This window comes from Melopsittacus undulatus, chromosome 1, assembly GCF_012275295.1.
Source record: "Melopsittacus undulatus isolate bMelUnd1 chromosome 1, bMelUnd1.mat.Z, whole genome shotgun sequence".
In the NCBI taxonomy this organism is placed as follows: domain Eukaryota; kingdom Metazoa; phylum Chordata; class Aves; order Psittaciformes; family Psittaculidae; genus Melopsittacus; species Melopsittacus undulatus.
Window position 1 is genome coordinate 24,618,662 of NC_047527.1, and position 19,389 is coordinate 24,638,050.

General features: G+C 38.5%; 1 protein-coding gene across 2 annotated transcripts in view; it reads right to left on the bottom strand.

Moving 5' to 3' along the window:
- Nucleotides 1-2,532: 2,532 nt before the first annotated feature.
- The window catches only part of TMEM67 (transmembrane protein 67), a 32,556-nt gene continuing 15,699 nt past the window's right edge, over nt 2,533-19,389 (bottom strand). The window contains exons 14-28 of one of the 2 annotated variants that reach the window (XM_005150860.3): nt 19,210-19,315; nt 18,566-18,622; nt 18,372-18,470; nt 17,374-17,472; nt 16,934-17,020; nt 16,248-16,347; nt 16,007-16,146; nt 12,701-12,841; nt 12,063-12,143; nt 10,827-10,943; nt 9,600-9,716; nt 9,413-9,517; nt 8,986-9,088; nt 6,006-6,148; nt 2,533-5,565 (exon numbers count right to left, since the gene is read on the bottom strand). In XM_005150860.3, coding sequence (XP_005150917.2) covers nt 5,485-5,565; nt 6,006-6,148; nt 8,986-9,088; nt 9,413-9,517; nt 9,600-9,716; nt 10,827-10,943; nt 12,063-12,143; nt 12,701-12,841; nt 16,007-16,146; nt 16,248-16,347; nt 16,934-17,020; nt 17,374-17,472; nt 18,372-18,470; nt 18,566-18,622; nt 19,210-19,315 — 1,576 coding nt within the window. In that variant the 3' untranslated portion in view covers nt 2,533-5,484. The remainder of the gene's footprint in view (nt 5,566-6,005; nt 6,149-8,985; nt 9,089-9,412; nt 9,518-9,599; nt 9,717-10,826; nt 10,944-12,062; nt 12,144-12,700; nt 12,842-16,006; nt 16,147-16,247; nt 16,348-16,933; nt 17,021-17,373; nt 17,473-18,371; nt 18,471-18,565; nt 18,623-19,209; nt 19,316-19,389) is intronic. The other variant, XM_031050587.2, reaches the window with a different exon arrangement.

A 19,389-nucleotide genomic window follows, 5' to 3' on the forward strand; every position in this document is an offset into this window, starting at 1 on the left:
AGATGCATATTTGCAGCTCCAAAACAGCATCACTGCAGAGCCCTGCTTCTTCTGTTGCCAGGCCAGATGGCTCTGATCCACAGGTCTCAGATCCAGCTCTTTCACATTACCATGCTCTCAGATCCCTGAGACCCATCACAGTGTCTCCAGCCTCCAAATGAATTAGTGTAGTGCATATTGCTGGGCTCTCTGAAAATGCAAAAGCAGGACATCATCTAAGAGAGATAACATGCAGTATGATCAGTGTTAGCCAGGAATGAAGGTGCCAGATGCCCATGCAAACCGGGCAGACATGCTCTATTTTTTGTTTTGGAACTGTGATCATGTCTACACAGAGGAATTTGCCAGGTTTTGTCTCGTCCCTATGGAGAGGAATGCCTTGCTGTCCCTGCGGTTTTGGGGTGATGCAGGCAGAACTCAGAGTCTCAGCAAGTTCTGCACTAAGCTCGAGTGCCCCATGATACAACTGAGCTCTCTACACAACAAGCTGGGCACAAAACACTGTCTGTATGCCCTGATGTGTGTCTGACCAGGTGCTAATTCTGTCCAGAAGGGTAGGGAATATTGAGAGTGGGAAATGCAGCCTTTGCTTCCCATGAAAAAGTGCACTGTGTATCAGACTGTGAAACAGGTGGAAACCCATTTCCGACCATACACTTTTAAGAGAAACAAACACCTATGAGGTAACTCTCCCTGCATCATCTCTGCTCCTGTCTTCCAAGACAATGCTGTAAATACTGAGCTTCCAGCAAAGTTGTTATTAAACATACAGATATCAGCATAACTTCTGCATCCCCTTGCCAAGATTCCCGGGGTTCAGCTCTCTGTGGGCCCAGGTGAACCTGGAAGTAAAGAGGTGAGGGGAAGGGCTGGTGCAGGAGCAGTGGCAGCTGGGGATGTGCCCCAAAGCCAGTGCCCAGATCCATCCTCCCTGGGGCTATGAAGGGAGGTGCTCCCCCCCCCCCCTGACCATGTCCCAGCAGCTCCATGGTGCTGGAGAGGATTCAGGGGAAACCACTGCGCATGAAAGAGCAAAATCCATTCATCCCAGCTCACTGGCCCCAGTGGGGCATGGGTGGGAAGGGGCATCAGGCCAGGCTCCTGGAGATACTGAGCTGTTTGCTCAGGAAGGGGATCAGTGCAACTGTTCTTGTCCCAGGGATCAGGCAAAGCCCAAAGCAAATATCTCCAGCCAGCATTTGCAGGCAGAACTGGAGACCTATTTTGTGCCATGATTTCAAGGGGATTATTTTTCTGCAGTTGTAAACCAGGGTGGGAAGGTCATGGAGGCAACAGGGTTAGAGGTTGTTTTTTTCATTCCAGTTTCTTCCATACTGTGTGAGCCTTCCTGCCACACAGAGCTGTAAAATGGCAATTCTGTAAGTGCTGTAATAGCACTTATGCAAAACCTCCTCCCAACCAAACCACAGAAAAAACCCATCTAGATCTGTCTCTTGTGTGCTTTCTAGGCTTTTCTAGTAACTGCTTTAGAGCTGTGACTCTAGAACTATGCTTTAGAGCTTCTCCCTGCTTAGATGTAGCCTCTGCTTTTGATACCATGACCACCACAGGTTGTGAGGAGACTGCCTGGTGTGGGCTTAGCTGTCACAGATCAAAAAGAGAACAGTTCTGAATGCAGAAAGAGAATTCTCAGTGTCAGCTAACCTGGTGCTGCTCCTGATCTTGCAGAGCTGTTCCACAGGTGAGCTTTGAGCATCCAGTGTTTCCGAATTAATACCAGCTGCCAGACTTAAAGCTATTCCTGCTGTGATGGACATCACTTGGGAAAACAAAGGGGGTGGCAGGGCTTGTGCAGCACCAGTATGTAGGCAAAGCAGTCTGGATCAGAGAGGGATACAGGTGGTCAGGGCTCCGGACCATCAAGGCTTACTGAAGCACTACCAAGGTAAGATAGAAGAGTTCATCTTAGAGCGGATTTTTTAGGAGCGTTATCATAGTGTCACCCTCCCCTAGTCACTCACTGCCCATACACCCTCTTCAGACTGAACACAGCCAGCCAACCCCCTGAGCCTGGCGTGGCTGGCATTGCTGCACTGGTCAAGCTGCAGCAAGCTGATGGCCACGGAGGAATGCTGACTGTCATGCCAGTTGCCCTTCTCACCTCTGGTACCATTTACCTCAATCACACACTTGCCACTAAATGAATGCTGTAGTGAAATATGAATTACACAAGTCCTCACTAGTCAATGAAACCTGTGAATTTTAAACATAGTACTGAAATTTCTGTACAAGTTATAATTATTTGTGGGATTAACTGTTTTGGTGTCTAACCCTTAAGACGCTTGTCAAAAAGCAACCATCTCATTCTATCAGTTGTGGCTATTCAAAACCATACCCTCTGTTGCCTCACTGACTGGACAGTCCTCTTTTTACATGTGTCCTAACAGAGCTTGTCTGCACTGCAGAGCCAGTAGCAGCCTCCTGCCCCACTCTGAAACCTCCATGCTCATGGGAGGAAGAGCACATTATGGGCTTGGGTCAACGGATTTTACAAATGCAAAACAACTCCAATCCTTGAAAATATTTTATTGCTCAGAGGGAGAGATGTGAGGGTTTTAGATGCCATGTGATTAAATAAAACATTTAGAAACTTGGAAGACACTCGTTACATGAACAGCACAGTGTAGCTGCATGTTAATTTTAAAAAAGGAAAAACAGTAAGTTGGAAATACAGTCTCAAGAGACATTCCTTGAACAAACACCAAGCAACAGGAGAACAAAGCACAGTCAATCCATTTCAAGTGTTCACTGCACAGCAAGGATGAAGAAAAGCATCTATGAAAGCATCTATGAATGCTATGAATGCCTGGAGCTTTTGACTCCTGTAATTATTTCCTAAATCATGTAAAGTGCCTATGTTAGCTGTATTAACAGCTTAGATAAATGACCTGGAAAAATAAAACACAACAGAGTAGTGTGCACACCGAGGAGAAAAGGGCACCAAGCAACTGAACTGTTTTGACGTTTTCAGATTAATTTATCATTTATCTGTAACAAGAGTTGCCTGTAGCAGTAGTTCTTGCAAAGTGCAAGGTCATCAAAGCTTTCACATGCCCTTCTGAGCAGCACATAATTAAAGGCCTACCTAAAGCAAACTCAAAGCAGGACTTTTGCACAGAAAGGTGTCACTGGTTAAGCAAAAGCATTGACAACAGGGTACAGAGGGAAAGCTGAAATGTCCCCATTTCTGCTGGTACTGGGCTAATTAAAGTACAAGTCTGTGTCTACAGATGGCATTTGCTTGCAAGCATTCCCTGGTTTATCCTGGTCTAGTTACTACGTTTTAGCTATTCTGGCTGAAGTTGGTCCTAAGTCAGACCATTCTGGTACATTTGAAGCATGGCTTTGTTCCCTAGAATACCTTCATGACTATGAACACATCATCAGAATTCACACAGACAAAAAGCCTGAGCCTGTTACCATTGCCAGTGATGTACAGTACTATTGGTGGAAAGTGACAATAAGAAAAGATCTCTATTAGGATAATTCATTAGGGTCACACTTGATCACTTATGGACCACAGCAACTTTCTACACCCCTTTAGTCACATCAGTTACCTTAAATAAATATAGTCACATAAGAAAGAGTATATTTCCTCTTGTACACTGACATTTCAATAGGACTTGTAAGAACTGAAAAATTAAGCTTAGCTAAGCTATGCAAGGGTATGGACCAAAGAAATACATGGGCATCACGTGAGCTTAACTTTGGCTTGCTAATGCCCTGCTGTAGACCCTTCTTCAGATGGCTCCTGAGCTTAGTTTACAGTTTTGGCACTCAGTAGATCACAGACATGAAGTATGACAGAAACCTCACAACTAATAAATCATACAATCATGGTACTCAGTAGAAATACAATTTTTTGTCTACTTTAATGGATGCAGCACCTAATGGACACTTCCAGTTCTACATTCACTATAAAGGCAGCAACAATAATTTTATTTAGAGTGCACACTTCACTGTTGGAAGTTTTGTATTTGCGCCTTTTTTTCGCAGCACAGTGGGCACCAACAAACTAAGCATTGTGCATGTAAGCAGACAGAAGTAAGGAAAGCAGGACATGGAAATGTCCATGCTAAACTGCATACTGATAAATGGATGTCCTGCTGCAAATCCAGTAGGTTTAAGATCATGATAATATGATGTAGTATCAAAATGAGAACACTTTCCTTTTTATAAAGCCAAGAAACACCTGAAATAGTGATGTTTCAACTCAGATGAGCACACTGGTACTGGAAATCTGCTAGGTCCAGCTAATCATGTCCTCAGTCTCTGTTCTGGAATAAGCACACTACCTTGGCTTACATTTTTATGGTGTTTTTGCTGGTGAAAGTCCCTTGTGGAATCATCTAAAGACAGGTAACAGCCATAAAAACAGCAAACACTATTCATGTTTAACCATTTACTGAAAAACATACGTTAAAAAAGACAGAGAGACTTTTCAGAGGTACAAATGGGAGGTAGACACCTCGCTTTAAGGTGTTTTGAAGGCCATTCATAATCTCCCTTAATACTTAATAAGTGGCACTTGAATAATTATTAACTTGTTTAAATTCCAAAAACATGGTGATGGTAAAATGATTATGGTCCCTGGGTTATACCTAAAGATAATAAAGCCAGAAAGTTCAGAGAGAGAGAGAGACAGAGATACATGAGCATAGATAGGCACCTGTGAAAACACTTCTACGATAAGAACGATTCCTGCTGTTTCACTTCTGTGGAAACAGCACAGAAGCATTACTGTGACTTCCTCATGCATTTTGCATCAGATGACAGAAGATCAGGGACAAACCCCCAGTACCTATAAGTATCTCTGCTGCTCTATCATAACTAACCTGTTTTTCTGTATCACTGAAACACTACTGAATTTCAAACACAAGGAAACTTTGTCATGTCTAGTCCACACCCAAGAAAAGACTCCAAGAGAAGAGACAAAAGCACACGATATTATCACACAGTAAAGAACAGCTCAAATTTCAAGTTGGAGTTGCTATAAGTGATTTTTAAAAAGTCCTCCTGAAATAGTAGCTTACTTGAGAACAAATCCTGTGCTGTGTAAAACTGGAATTGTGTTTGATAAACATTACACCTCAAAATAAATTAAAAATAATAAAAAAGATGTAAGGGATTGTCAGAAAAAAAAAGTGAGCAGTCTCTATCTTACCAAAACCATCAAATAATATTTACCTTATTTTACTAATAACAACAGTTTACTTCTGTCTTATGTTCATGTGCCTTTCCTTTTAATAGCCTATGGCTTAGTGTTCATAAATTCAAAAAATATTTGTAAATACACAAAAATAGAGCTTAATAGCACACAATATAAAAATGTATCCTTTTCAGAAACATTACACTATTATTATTATCAAAAAGTGCACTAGAATTAATCTGCAGTCAGAGATGCTTTGGTCAGGGACATAACATCCACCATGAACTCCTCAACAAAGTTTTCCATCTTCTTAATTAAATGAGAAATCTTTCATCCACCAGGGTTTTGGATGCCAAATTCTTCTGCCCAAGCGTACTACGAATAAACCTGAATATCTAAGAACAGTTTAGAAAAAATGTATTAATGAAGAAATCCTTAGAACAGAATGTTTCAGTAACTAACATGAAGTAGTAACTTTGTATTATCATTGTAATTAGGTGCTTAACTCCCTTCAGTGTTTTCGAAACATTTCTGAATCTCTTTCCACCCTGAAATATGATATAATTATGTGTGATTAATCCCAACAGATATTTGTGTTTTCTATTGAAGGTTATTTGTAGACTCTTTATTCATGACAGGCATATGAATAAAAGTAATTTCTCACAAGCCTTTCTAACAAAAAAAATCACATCAAAACCCTATTTTATAAGCTCTCAGTATAGTCCTCTGTCACCACATATTGCTGACTTACCGCTTTAATTATGTAGTTAACTGCATATACTTCCACGCTAACCCAGCTTTTAAAATATGACTGTATTCTTAAATTGAAATTTACCTCTTGTTGCAAATAGGTTAGAATAGCTGCTAAAACAAAACTTTGGGAAGCCAGATCCACCACGGAGAAAAACAGGATATCAAAGATGAGCAGCGTTGTCTCATTGCCGTAATAGAGAACATCACTGAAAGACTGTCCTTCATCTACAGAAAGAAAATAATTGTCAAGACTGTATTATTTCTTTGAAGTGCAAGTTCGTGGAGTTCATCAGTGCACACTGAGAAAGCTGATAAGAAAACAGAAAAGCTTGACATTATCTTTGTTCACTGATTAGCGGTTTCACAAAAAAATGGGTCTTTTAAGCTTAAAATACGTTTTTCATAGCAGAAGTAGTCTAGAACCCTTACACACTCCTCTATCAAAAAGCACCACTCTCGAAAGACAAAGCAACACTTCTTCCCTTTTTCAGAAAAAAATGTCTAGTGCAAGTTTTATTGGAAACAGCATGTTTTTATTATAAATTGTATATGTACTGCCATGAAATCCTGATTTGTATTTCAAACACTGGGAACTGTGGCAGTCTAAACCATCAAACGATACATTTATATTAATACTTGGGATTATGAATTTTCAAACCATGGCAGTCAAAAGACCAAAGCTTTGTTGACTAATGCACAATTTGGAGACATCACATCATGTTTATACACTTAATTCTAACTCAGCCATTGCATACTTGACAATATTTATGGCCAAGTAGATCTGGAATTTAGAATAGGGTTTTGGAATGACTGATAAAGCCAATCATATCCTCAGCTGCATCCAAAGAAGCGTGACCAGCAGGTCAAAGGAGGTGATCCTGTCCCTCTGCTCTGGTGAGACCCCATCTGGAGTAACTGCATGCAGCTCGGGGGCCCTCAGCACAGGGAAGACACAGAGCTGTTGGAGCAGGTCCAGAAGAGGGCCACAAAAATAATCAGAGGGATGGAGCACCTCTCCTATGAGGAAAGGCTGAGGGAGTTGGGCTTGTTCAGCCTGGAGAAGAGAAGGCTCCAGAGAGACCTCAGAGCAGCTTCCCAGTACCTACAGGGAGCTTATACAAAAGGTGGGTACAAACTTTTTTTAAGAGAGCCTGTAAGTGATAGGACAGGGAGAGAGGGTTTTAAACTGAAAGAGGGGAGATTCAGACCAGATATAAGGAAGAAATTTTTTTTACAGTGAGGGTGGTGAAATCCTGGCACAGTTTGCCCAGAGAGGTGGTAGAGATGCCCCATCTCTAGAAACACTCAAGGTCTGGGGCTCTGAGCAACCTGATCCAGTTGAAGATGTCCCTGCTCACTGCAGGGTCCTCTATTTGATGACCTTAGAGGTCTCTTCCAACCCAAACTATTTTATGATTTTGCAAGATGTGGAATCACAGACTGAGGCTGAAGCAAGTCCTAGTTATAAGACAGATACTGGCTATCTGGGAACATTTATTACTAAAGATAGTGCTTCACCATGACAGGGGAGGAGAGCCCAAGCCTTTAGTGAATTAGGTGTAGCTCAGACATCTAAACTAACCAAAAATACCAGACTACAACCATGGCTTGTTGGAAAGCATGTGCTGCATTACTGGTTACACAGCAAGGTTTGAAATTCAAATTAGGCTTCAGCTTTTGCAGCCCCAGTGTCATAAAAGCAGGAAAAGCTCTGCACAGCTCAGTCATATAACCTGCAGTTGTTGTTATGTAACAATAACAACATACTTAGGATGTGTAATAGTTATCTGGTAATAGCTATGGATTGGATTACAGTTCTGATAAGGTTTAGAATTTATAAATTTTAAGTAATGGCCAGGCAGGAGAGCCAAGTACTTGAGGGTCTCAAAATAAGGGCTTGCATCATCTTAGATCACTAGCTAATGTTTAGTTTTCATGCAGGTGATGGCCTTGTTTATGGTTAGGGGTAGAATCAGGGTCTGAACTGAGGTTTTCACAGATAATTTCTGATGGCTTCTGTACAGCTCAGGAACTGAAGAAGCTGACTGGTATCAGGCCTGAGTTTATAGCTCATATTTCACCGTAGTGTGGATACTGGTCCTCAGACCACATCTGTTAATAGGAGGAAAACAGGATTCTGGGTTTCAGAACCTGGAGGAAGTTGAGGATGTGGAGGAACTAACACTGAATGAAGATTCCAGTGATGCAGGTATTGGTCACCTGGCAGTAATTATTAATAGGGTAAGGTTTTTAGAGCCTTGGTGTTCCACAGCATCAATCTTCCAGAGGTTCTGATTTAGGAACCTAGGTTTAAGGTTGAGATATGGTCAAGAACTTTAACTAAATCTATTTCTAACACATGTACTGGTCACTTGGAAACCCTTTTGGCTAGGTTTAGCATAGGGCTGGGATTCAGAATGTTGCACTGGAGAACCTAAGTCTGACTGACCTTGCATAGCTCCAGGGACCAGAATCAGAACTGGTGTCACCCCTATTTCTGCTGGAATACTAATGTTTTGCTGTAAGCATTAGCAATACTTAAAAAGCACCAAAATAAAATATTCAAGAACCCAAATTACTTAGTGGAGTCTGCAAAGATGTGTGGTGCATTAACACCAAGTATTCCACTAAAACATCCTCACTGGGATCAATATCCTCGATAGAGAAACTGTTTTTCTGTACTTTTAGTTGTTTCGTAAGAAATTTGGTAGTATATATTAAAAAATAGCATGAAGCTATTTAAATATTGTGGGTCTTCTTGCCATTTCCAAGGTGCATATTATATCCAGACAGCAAGTCAAAAGGAGCACTTCATAAACACATGCCCATCTTTACAGAGTATATTTTCAGTTGCCTAAGACAAAAATCATTTCAGTTGAGTGACAAAATATAAATAGGGTTTCTGTAAACTGGAGAGCTTCTCTTGAGTCCCTCCCTCACAAGCGACCATTTAATGACGCCTCCTCTAAAGTCCAGTTCAGACTGTAAATTCTGGGAAAGAGCTCTACAGAGAAACCTATATACTTATAACAGTACAAATACCGAGTTGCAAATGTTTTTACCACTGTAAAAAAGACTTTTCTCTATTGGTTCCATGAACTCCATGCCAAGAATCCGTTCAAACAGCAACTTATCTTTAACAATATAATCCATTTCTTTATGAGCCTATAAGAAAAGGAAAAACAATACTTGTTGGTTTATGACTTCAAAGAAAAAGTACTTGTTACAAAGTGAAGTATAGCTTCATTTTGTGAATGAAAAAAAGCACTGGTCTATTCAAAGACAAAAATAAGTACATAATAAAAAAGGATTTGTAATTTTTAACAACAGGCTGTACTGTCAGACAGTACTCCAGTTATTTTTCTTGAATGAAGCACTGTTCCAGTCTTTAACAACAAATCTTTTAAGCACATATGCTTTAAAAGAAATTACAGTCTGATTTACAATATTTAGTCTTTTTCCTTAATATAGCAATGTCAAAATACATACATGATTAATAAAAGAACTGAGAAATTTGTTCATGATGTTATATGCCTTTGTGCTTTGTTCAAAAGTATTTGCAGATGAGTCCAAAAGTCTAGCCGGACCACGTCTCTGAAATACAACATAGCCAAGACTTCAGTGGAAAAATTACATATTTTAAATAACATTAACAAAATACAAGTATCTCACTTACTCTTGTCAGGGTTTCATGAATCCTGTCATAGTGCAGTCGCATTTTTCTTGAAATGGACATCTGAAATGTCTGGCCATCTGTGTTTGGTAACAAACCTCTCTGACTACACAGATTTTCCTATACAATTAAAGCAAATGTAAATTATTAAAACATTATTTGTGTCATTCATAAACCTCCCAAAATCAAAAGCTTTTTATTTCCCCTCTTTCATGTACACATAGTACTAAATATTTGAATCGACTGCACTCTTGGTTCTATAATAGCCAGCTTTTCATAGGACATGAAATCCTGACCCCTGCTGTCCCAAAGTTATATTCCTCTTTTCACCTGTGTTCAGTTCATTACCTTCTAATACATTGTTATCCACTTTTAAGCCCTTTCCTTTATATTTATCATTTATTCTATATTTGTTCTGCTTTTTTTGTGCTTTGGATCCTGACTTTTCCCATGTTTTTCAAGCCACATTTAATAAATTTTAACCCCCCCAAGAAAACAGAATATTAGGTACCTCCATAGGGAAAAACCTGCTTTTCAAAAATCATATTGAACTAAGCAATTAGGAAAAAAATACAGGAAAACACCTATACATATCAATAAAGAGATTCCTATATATTTCAGTGTTTGAGGTTTAATATTCACATGGTTATGTTTGGGTTCTTTTCTGACCATTTATCACTGAAATAGCAATATACTTTGTCTAACTTGTCCCTACAAAGCCAGAAGATGTCATGAAATTTAATGCAAATTGCTCCAATCTTCTGTGAGACATTTCACATTTACCTGACCTCACAGCAAAGGTACAACATACAAAAAACTAGAAAAAATACTTACTGAAATTAATTTTAGTAAAGAATAAGTGGTATAACCACAGGAGAAGAGATGGAAAAAAAGAATTTGTTGCTAGAGTAAATGTTTTGCTATTAGGAAAGCCATGCGCTTATGGAAAGCTTAAATATCAAAAAGAAGGTTCTTAAATACATGAAAAGGCTTTTTAGATAAACAGAAATTATCTATCTATGGAATATGAAGAAGTACCAGAAGAAGAGATAGTAAAGAGCTAGTTAAAAGAACTCTTGACTCATATATACATAGCAATAGGTGGTATCTTTTAAATATCACAGCTTGGTGCAATGCAATGTGCAAGTGCAGACCCATAATGGAAAGATATAGGGGATTTTTATAAAAGAAATAACTAGAGCAGGTGTAAACTTTAGTACTTTTACTTACTGCTTCTCTCTTTAGGTTCCTATTCATTTCTTCCATATTGGTATCTGCATGTCCATGCACAGAGCGACCATGAATATAATAACCAAAGCAGGTGTGTGACAAGAGAAACACTGAAATCTGAAAGAGATGGGGGAAAAGAAGTATAGTTAATTAAAAATTATAACTTTATTATTAATGCTTGACTTCCCAGTGGAAACCAGCAAGACCTTCTACATATACAAAGTAGGCAGTACAAAAATAAATATGGCAGAAAAAGATTTAGTAACTTTTCTACTGGTAAGTTTCATCTATGTTTAACTAGAAACACACGCCAGCTTCTAGTTCATCAACAAGGATCACTACTTAATTCCAGAGCCTAAAAAATTAAAGCAAAGTTATTAACTTTTATTTTGATTCAAAAATTATGTCTGTGATACATAACACATATGCATGATTCCAGCTGAGCTCCTAGGAAACTGTATTTAATAGAATTTCATTCAGTATGATAGAATGTTTATATATATCACATAAACTCCCAAATCAAATCTCTTGACAACCCGTGCACTATATGTGTGTTTCACAGAAGAGGAATCACCAAGGTTGGAAAGGCTGATAAAAGGGGTTAATCTCTGTATTTTAAAAAGTTCTGTACAAATGAGCCAATCCAACCTATTCCGACTGCACTCTTCTTTGGTTAAAAAGGAATTCCTGAAGTGCAAAGCTTCAAGACTCATATTAAAACTAGAGAAAGCAAAGTAGTTTAGATGTGTTCAAGTGAAAATGCATGAAAAAACTGGTAACTGTCCAGAAGGGAACCATGAGGTTCAGCTGTTGAGGGACAACCATATGATAGGAGCAGAAACTGGTATAAAATAATACCAAGACAGCTGTGGCTATAAGACAAAAGTACTAAAATGCAAACCAGTGGACAGAAGGGCAGCAAATTCTGTCATGATTTGTTACTTTTAAATTCTGTATGTGCAAATGTAACCAACTTAACTTCATAAACAACTCAAAAATCACACATCTAGAAGAACATGCTGATACCTATAGTTCCTGAATCTTTTCCCATTTAAAGTTAAACTGAATTTTTCTTGTAGATTGCACCAATAAAGTTAGCTGAAAGAAACATTTACTTTGGCTATTAGCTTGCAATCTCGAATTAAATTAATAAATATTATTTAATATTCTTAAAACTATCTTATCTATTATTCTATTAAAAATGCCACTGTACAAATGAGACAAAGAGATACTTACATTGCTCACGCAACACAAATCAACAAATTGGCTTATCTTATCTTCAACAAATCTTTCATAACACACAGAAAAAAATATAATCTGAAATAAAATCAACCAATTTTTCTTTTGTTAGTTCATCAGATTTGACTTTTTTAAGCAGTTAACTTCACAGTTTAACACCCACAAATTACAGACTTCCATAATGGCCACTATTGCAAATACAGTCTATGAAATGGGATTGACATCTTTCCTCTAAGTGAAGTTGTAGCAATAACCTGCTTTCCATTCTGAACTTGGAGATCATAGAATCATAGAATAGTTAGGGTTGGAAAGGACCTTAAGATCATCTAGTTCCAAACCCCTTGCCATAGACAGGATGCTCCAAAGGTGTTTAAAACAAGTCAAAGTAATTGCATAAATTCACATCATTAAGAGGATTAAAATTATGGCTACAAACTATGATGTCTCATGGCTCACAAGATGCATTTTGAGTTCTAGGGGTGTAACATGCTAAAGCAGCTAAAAGTCTAAACAAAGCAAAACAGTTCAGAATATACTCAATACTGTGATACTTAGTATGGATGGCCTAGTGATATTTTCTAGCTTCCAAGAACCAACCTGGAAATGACAATTCAGTATGTATGTGTTTCCCATACCTGTAAGCCAGCAATGGCTAACCAGACCGCAGCAGAAACACCAAATCTCAAAATGCGGCTCCAAGGAGCTATGTAACTCTCACTGCTTCTTTCAAGACTGGAAGAAGAATCCATTAAAGCCAGGTTTGAAAATCCCACCACCTGAAGTGATTAAGAAGGCCAATGTAACAACATGAGGCAATGAACAGTATTAATTATGACACTTGTTTCCATTGTAACAGGAAATACCAATTACAAATTAGGAAAAATGGCCCTGGGAATAGTAGCATGTTCATTATGTTATAGCCTAATTGTGTGATCCAGTGTTATTACTGAGAAACATGATTAAAAACATAAACTGTATGTATACGTGTTGATACAGAAATTCAAAAAGATATGCACCTAAATCTCCTGAAAAGTCAACACTGATTTTCACTGAAAAACTCCAAATGATTCTCCTGTTGGACCACATAGGGATATTATTTCTGCCAAATTTCAGCTTTTTGGTCCTATATATTCCAATTGTTTTGTTGAACAGAAATACATTTCCCTCCACTGCCTTTATGGCTGAATCTATTTTAAATAAAGAATCTAGAAAAAGTTCCCAAATAAAAGGGGGAAGAGAAACACCATATCTTGAAACACTGCAGAGGTAAGAATATGTGTAAATTATTCAGAACCACAGCTGCATGGAAACATATTTGTGGTGGGTTTACCCCCAACAGTGGGACTCGGAACAGGAAAAACAAAAACAAGAAAACTTGTGGGTCAAGATAAAGAAGTTTAAGAAGCAAGAAAAAGAGAATAAGGTGAAAAAAACCTCCACAACAAGTAGTGCAAAGGTGTGAGACTGATGTGAAATCAGACTCCACCGTCCATTGTCTTAAAAGACTGGTCTGAGAAGCTGCTCAGAGATGGGTGGGAGGAGCTGAGGTAAGACTCCAGTGCCTGGGAGAAGGGTGTGAGGAACCTAAGTGGGATTCCACCATCCATTGCCTGAGAAATGACTGGGAAAAAGCTGAGATAAGACTGCATTACCTCAAGGACTGGTGTGAAGAACTGCTGCCCATTATCCCAAGAATTGCTGCAGACAAGCCTGTGTGTGTGTGTCTCCAGACAAGAGCTGGCTGAAAGACCAGGGAAACTGGTCCACCAGGAACATGCAACACATGACATGAAGAACAGACATGCTTCCCCCAGCTTGTAATAGAAGGGGGAAAAGGTAATCACCAAGAGACACATCGCCAATGAGGATGAATCCAAAAGGACACCTCTGCGAGGACACTCTCTGCCGATGACTACTGTGGACCCTGAGGGACACCCTCCATGAGATACGGCCATGAGGGCAACTCCACGAGACACACTCCACTGGGTACCTTCAGACTCTGTCTCTAGCACTCTCTCTCCACCTTGAATCCTTGCTTCATTTTCTCCCTTTATTCCAATCTGTGCTATCACTGTCCCTTTTATTAGAATAACTCCCCCTTTTTATAATACTTGTCCTTTTGTAATAAACGTACTAATTGATTATGGTACTTGTCCTTGTTTGTGTCTTAATTTCACTCTTGGGATCATGAATTGAAACAGGGTCTGACACTGGGGGTTTTCTCCAATTGGACTCTGATAAAAGGCAATCACTAACGATCTCCGACAAGTAGACCAGTGCACAGCCAGTTCCCAGAAAATCCCTCTCTTCCATTTTTACTGCTGAGCATAATGATATAGCATATGGAATACCCCTTAGATCAGCTGGGGGCCTAGTTGTACTCCCAGCCTCTTGCACAGCCCCAACCTGTTCGCTGGGGACCTTGGTGCCGCGCAAGCACTGCTCAGCAATAGTCAGTACATTGGTGTGTTACCCTGTTTTAGCCACAACATCCTATGGGCTGCTGTGAAGAAAATAACCTCCACCCCAGCCAGACCCAGTACAGTATTGAAAAGCTTCATTTTGCTGCCAGACTGTACCTGCACCAACCACGTGGTCAGCACTGCCATAGTGACTGTGCCAACCAGTGACTACTTTGCTGCCAGACACAAGGCTTGTGGGGAGGGAGATTCCTTCCTCTATGCTTTTCAGCTTGCTCCAATTATTACTTTTCGTGGCTTGTTTTCTACTACTGTACAGCTTGTCACAATGATGAATGAGAATGGAACAGTCACTTTATTAAAACTGCTAACCCAAGAAGATAGGCTTTGGGCATTACAGAAGTTCCCTCTTGTAGTAAGCAGCTGATTGCCATATCTGCCCCTGTGTATTATACTTCTAGGGAAACTAAGCTCCAATCTTCAGCTTAGCAATGAAAGTTATAAAGATTATCTGAGGTTCCCACAAACACTGATTTAGCCTATTTAGTTAACTTTCATGACCTTCTCCACTATCAGTGGCAAGAAAGAGGTTCTTCAGAGCAAAATTCATAGAGGTAGTTACAGAGCAAGATGATAATCTGTCTGTACTGAGAGTAGCCTCTCCCTTGCGGTAATATCAGCAACTTACACAGAGTAACATGAGATTAGCTTGGGGAATACATGCTCTCTTTTTTCCCCTTTTTTCCTTGTAACATGGCACCTAAGTTGGTCCTGGCCTGTGTTTACCAACAGCAAAACAACTGATGTAGTTAATGAGGAAAGCCTAGGTGTATTTACTGTATTTAATTATAAAGAAAAATAGGAAATTTAAAAAAATATAAAAATGTATTAGAAATATGTAAGAACCTCACATAAACAGCTATATGCTACATGCTATAAGAACACTTCTGAAATTAATAATACTTACTAAACTGCAGAGTAAACAAAACAGCATGTTTTTTAAAAGCTAAAGCACAATTTCTCATGTAACCTTAAGCTGTATCTGAAGGCATACCGCCTTGTGTTATGCCATCAGGAACAGAACTGGCACATTTCATTTCCTGCTTTATGAAAGGTCACTACGGTTCAGATAAATATGAAACTTGAAATAAATCTGTTGACTGATGCATGAGAGAGCCAGTAGGCAAATAAGTAATTGAGTGTGTACACAGATTTATCAATCTCTCAAGCCATTTAGGGTAAGTCATTACCTTAAAAAAACCCAAACAAAACTAACAGAGGTCTCTAAGCTAATTAATGGTTGGGTTGTTTGGTTTCCCCTGAATCTTCCTTAATAAATTATTGTCATGACCTACACATATAAATTTTAAAATGTATTAAAGTAATTATTTTACAAAGTTATATGTTTTCAGGAGAACTTGAAGGTTACCCAGAGAATGCAAGAGTTAAAAACCAGACCCTTATGTTACACTCTTGTTGTGAATCATAAAAACTTAATAACAACAATAATAGTAACAGTACCTCCAGAAAAAAAAGAACTGCAAATACTTGAAACAGAGGGTTTATCTTCCTCACTGTCTGAATTTCATTCCATTCATTTGCTACGAAATAGGTCCTCCATATGCTCACAGGTGCAGCAGCACTTTTAATAACACCTTCACCTAAAAAAGAATACATACAATAAAACTCTGAAATGTAATACTTGATAGTGTATCTGAACTTAACCAAAGCTGGCTATCCAAACAAGCAAAGTTTGAGTTACCTTCAACTCCTTTAACAACTCTGCTCTTAGGTCTTTCCCAGTCAATAAAGAAAATATCTATAGTAAGCTGTGAAACCAGCAGTTGTAAGAATTGCAGAGCCTAAGAAAGAAGAAGAGAAATGTAACAAGTAAGGAGAGCAAAAGCATATAGACAAAAGCTGAAGAAACAGTCCTTGCACAAGTCATTCATTAAACATAAAAAAAAAGCACTAAGTATTTTCCCATAACCCATTAACATGTATTATGAATTCCAATGCAATATAATACCCATAATTACTAAAATACTTGTGTATCCCATGAAGACAGAATATTGATGCTGGAATTCTACAAGTATGTTTGAACATAATTATTCTAATGTCTTCCTTTTAATATGGAATTGGCAGCACGTACGTTCTGCTTTAAAAGAAAGCACTGGCTTGCTTGATATGGTATTATTTGGTTTCTTTACACCTTTATCCTTGAAAGAATAATTTTCCATAGATGATCTTCCTTAGACATTTGCTTCCATATAAAGACTCCACAAAACAAATTTCCATGGGAAAATTACTTAATTCTTAAAGTAAAATAATTGTTTCCATCTATACACCAACAAAATGAACTCTACAAGATGTTTAAAAACAAGCCTACTGAAAATATACAGAAGCGTATATTGAAACATCTTTAATGCCTGAGCAAAAAATACTTACCTTTAAACTAAATGCACATGCTACGTATGTAACAAAATCTTCTTCTTGAGAAGGAAGTGGTAAAAGGACAGAGACAAACTGCTGACCCTATAATTGAGAAGTTATATTGAAATAGTATGGATGGCATGAATAACAAAGTACTAAGTGCTTAAGAGCAAATAACATTTTGCAGAAACAGAACAATATTTAATGCACAATCATTTGGAATTTGTAAAATATTTGAAGTGACTATTAAGCAGACTGCAAGTACAATGAATCCTAAGGAAAAGAAACACGTCAACACAGAAATTTCAGCACACAGAACAGGATTTGATATAGAACTTGCCTCAACAGTCTGACCGGAAAAAAAAAAAAGAAAAAAGAAAGAAAATTAATTATTGTGTAAAAATATATGTAATATTAATAGGTTTTCATAACCCCCAAATCTGGAAAACACTTACTTTGAAGAACACAAGCCAATAAATCCCTGTGCCCACTGTGATGATAAAGAAAACGTTGGCAAGGTCTCCAGCATAAAACAGTAAGAACTTCAAAACTGTCTGCAATTATAAAAACACACTGTAGAGATCTGTAAAACTAATCGAGTAATGCATATGCACATTCATATAAAATGTCATCACACTACAGGAAACTCTAGTATTGAAAAGAAGCCTTGAACAAACTTCTACTTTGGTCGTATATTTATGGTACATTCAGTATCTGCAAATCCTACATGCTGGTCATTGTTCAAAGACGAACTAATCTGAACAGTAAGTTCACTCAACTGATCAGAATAATTCTGTAACTACCTTGATTTTTAGCAAAAGTGTTTCTTAAATGACAAAATCAGAACACCCCCCTGTTGATGCAGGACTCACGGACAACGCGGAGATGATCAATGTGATCAAGCGATTGCCAAACTTTATTAGATACAGTGCTCTTATACCCTTACACCCTTATGTAACAGCCTTGGATACTGAGCTCTAATTGGTTAGTCTAGAGGTTACTATCGTTTACAGAGCTAATGTTTATAACTTGTTATAATTGCGACTAAATACCTTACTCTAAAAATACAGTGGGAAACTACAACCTTGGCAGAGATCATTCTCTGCACGTTTTCAGTGGAAAATTACACAGAGGCCTAACAAGACAACTGACCTTGCTTATGCCTGCTAAGAATCTTCTTACTTTACAGTAATAAGGCTCAGGGTATCGGGATCGCTCACTATATGGCCTTGGCTCTTTAAGAATTCCAACAACCCCCTCCCCCCCCAAAAAAAAAGGCAAAAACCCTACTTCCTCAAGTAAGCCTAACTCCAGGTCACATTTCGGTGCAGCTAGGCTAGAAATTATTTCAGTTACCTTAAGAAACAGAATGGTTATATCACTGGGAATGATAGCAAAGGTCTTCTTGAAAAGAGGAAGATGTCTCCCTTTTTAGGTTGTCAGCTGTTCATACCTGCAAGTCAATTATAGAGCTTCCTGTGCGTCTCTTCCAGCCTGCAGTCTTGAGAAGGGACCATAACACTGCGAGCCCACCCAACACACCCAGCGTGATCTGAAGAGAATGAAAAGTTATGGGCAGATGTTTTTAAAAAACACACAACATAAGTAAATCATTATATTGATGAATTAAAGGGAAACACAACTTACATCAGTCTGAACCTGAGCCTCTGACTGATTCATCTCATAACTGACTGAGAAGGAAACCTGAATATTAAGATGCAAAAAGTAAATATGCATGGAAATTCTGAAATGCTACAACCATTATAGACAATGGGAGTTTCCACACTTTAGTTAGCGGGAATTCCCATCTAGAGTTATTACATAAGTACAACATATACCTTCTTTTACTGTGTACATACAACCTATTGTGCTACAATGCCAAACTTAGTATTGGCATGTGCTCTGCTATGCTTAGTGCAGATTTTACCAACAGTAATGCTGGGGATGGATGCCTGCTACCTGTAAGTTACTAGCTGTACCTAATCAGAATCCTTCCAAATGTGCATATTTTTTTCCTTCTGAAAGGAGACACCAAAGATTTGACACTTGCCCTTTCACTGGTGTTGATTAAAAGTACCTTCAATGTAATTACATGGAATATGCAAAATCATAAAGTGAGCTCTACATAGCTCAGACACCATTTCGTTTCCAGCTTGACCGAAATAAAAATTGCCATGTAGCACCAAAATTGCTCCCTTTAGCTTAAGTATCTAACCTAAGACGTCTTTTGACTTTAGTTTGAAAAGTATGATTAACAAATCAGTTCAATTAAGATAGCATGAAGATCTCACCATCACACTCTGGGTTTCAGGGTTTTCAACAAGCACATCTGTGTAAGCAATAGTGAGCAGAGGAGGGTAGATAGTTCCTCTCTGATTATGGGATGCCAGACGAATGCTGCAGCAATATAAACAGAGTATTATTTTTAATACAGAAAATGAATGAGTTGCTTGGAAAGTATTAACTGAAAT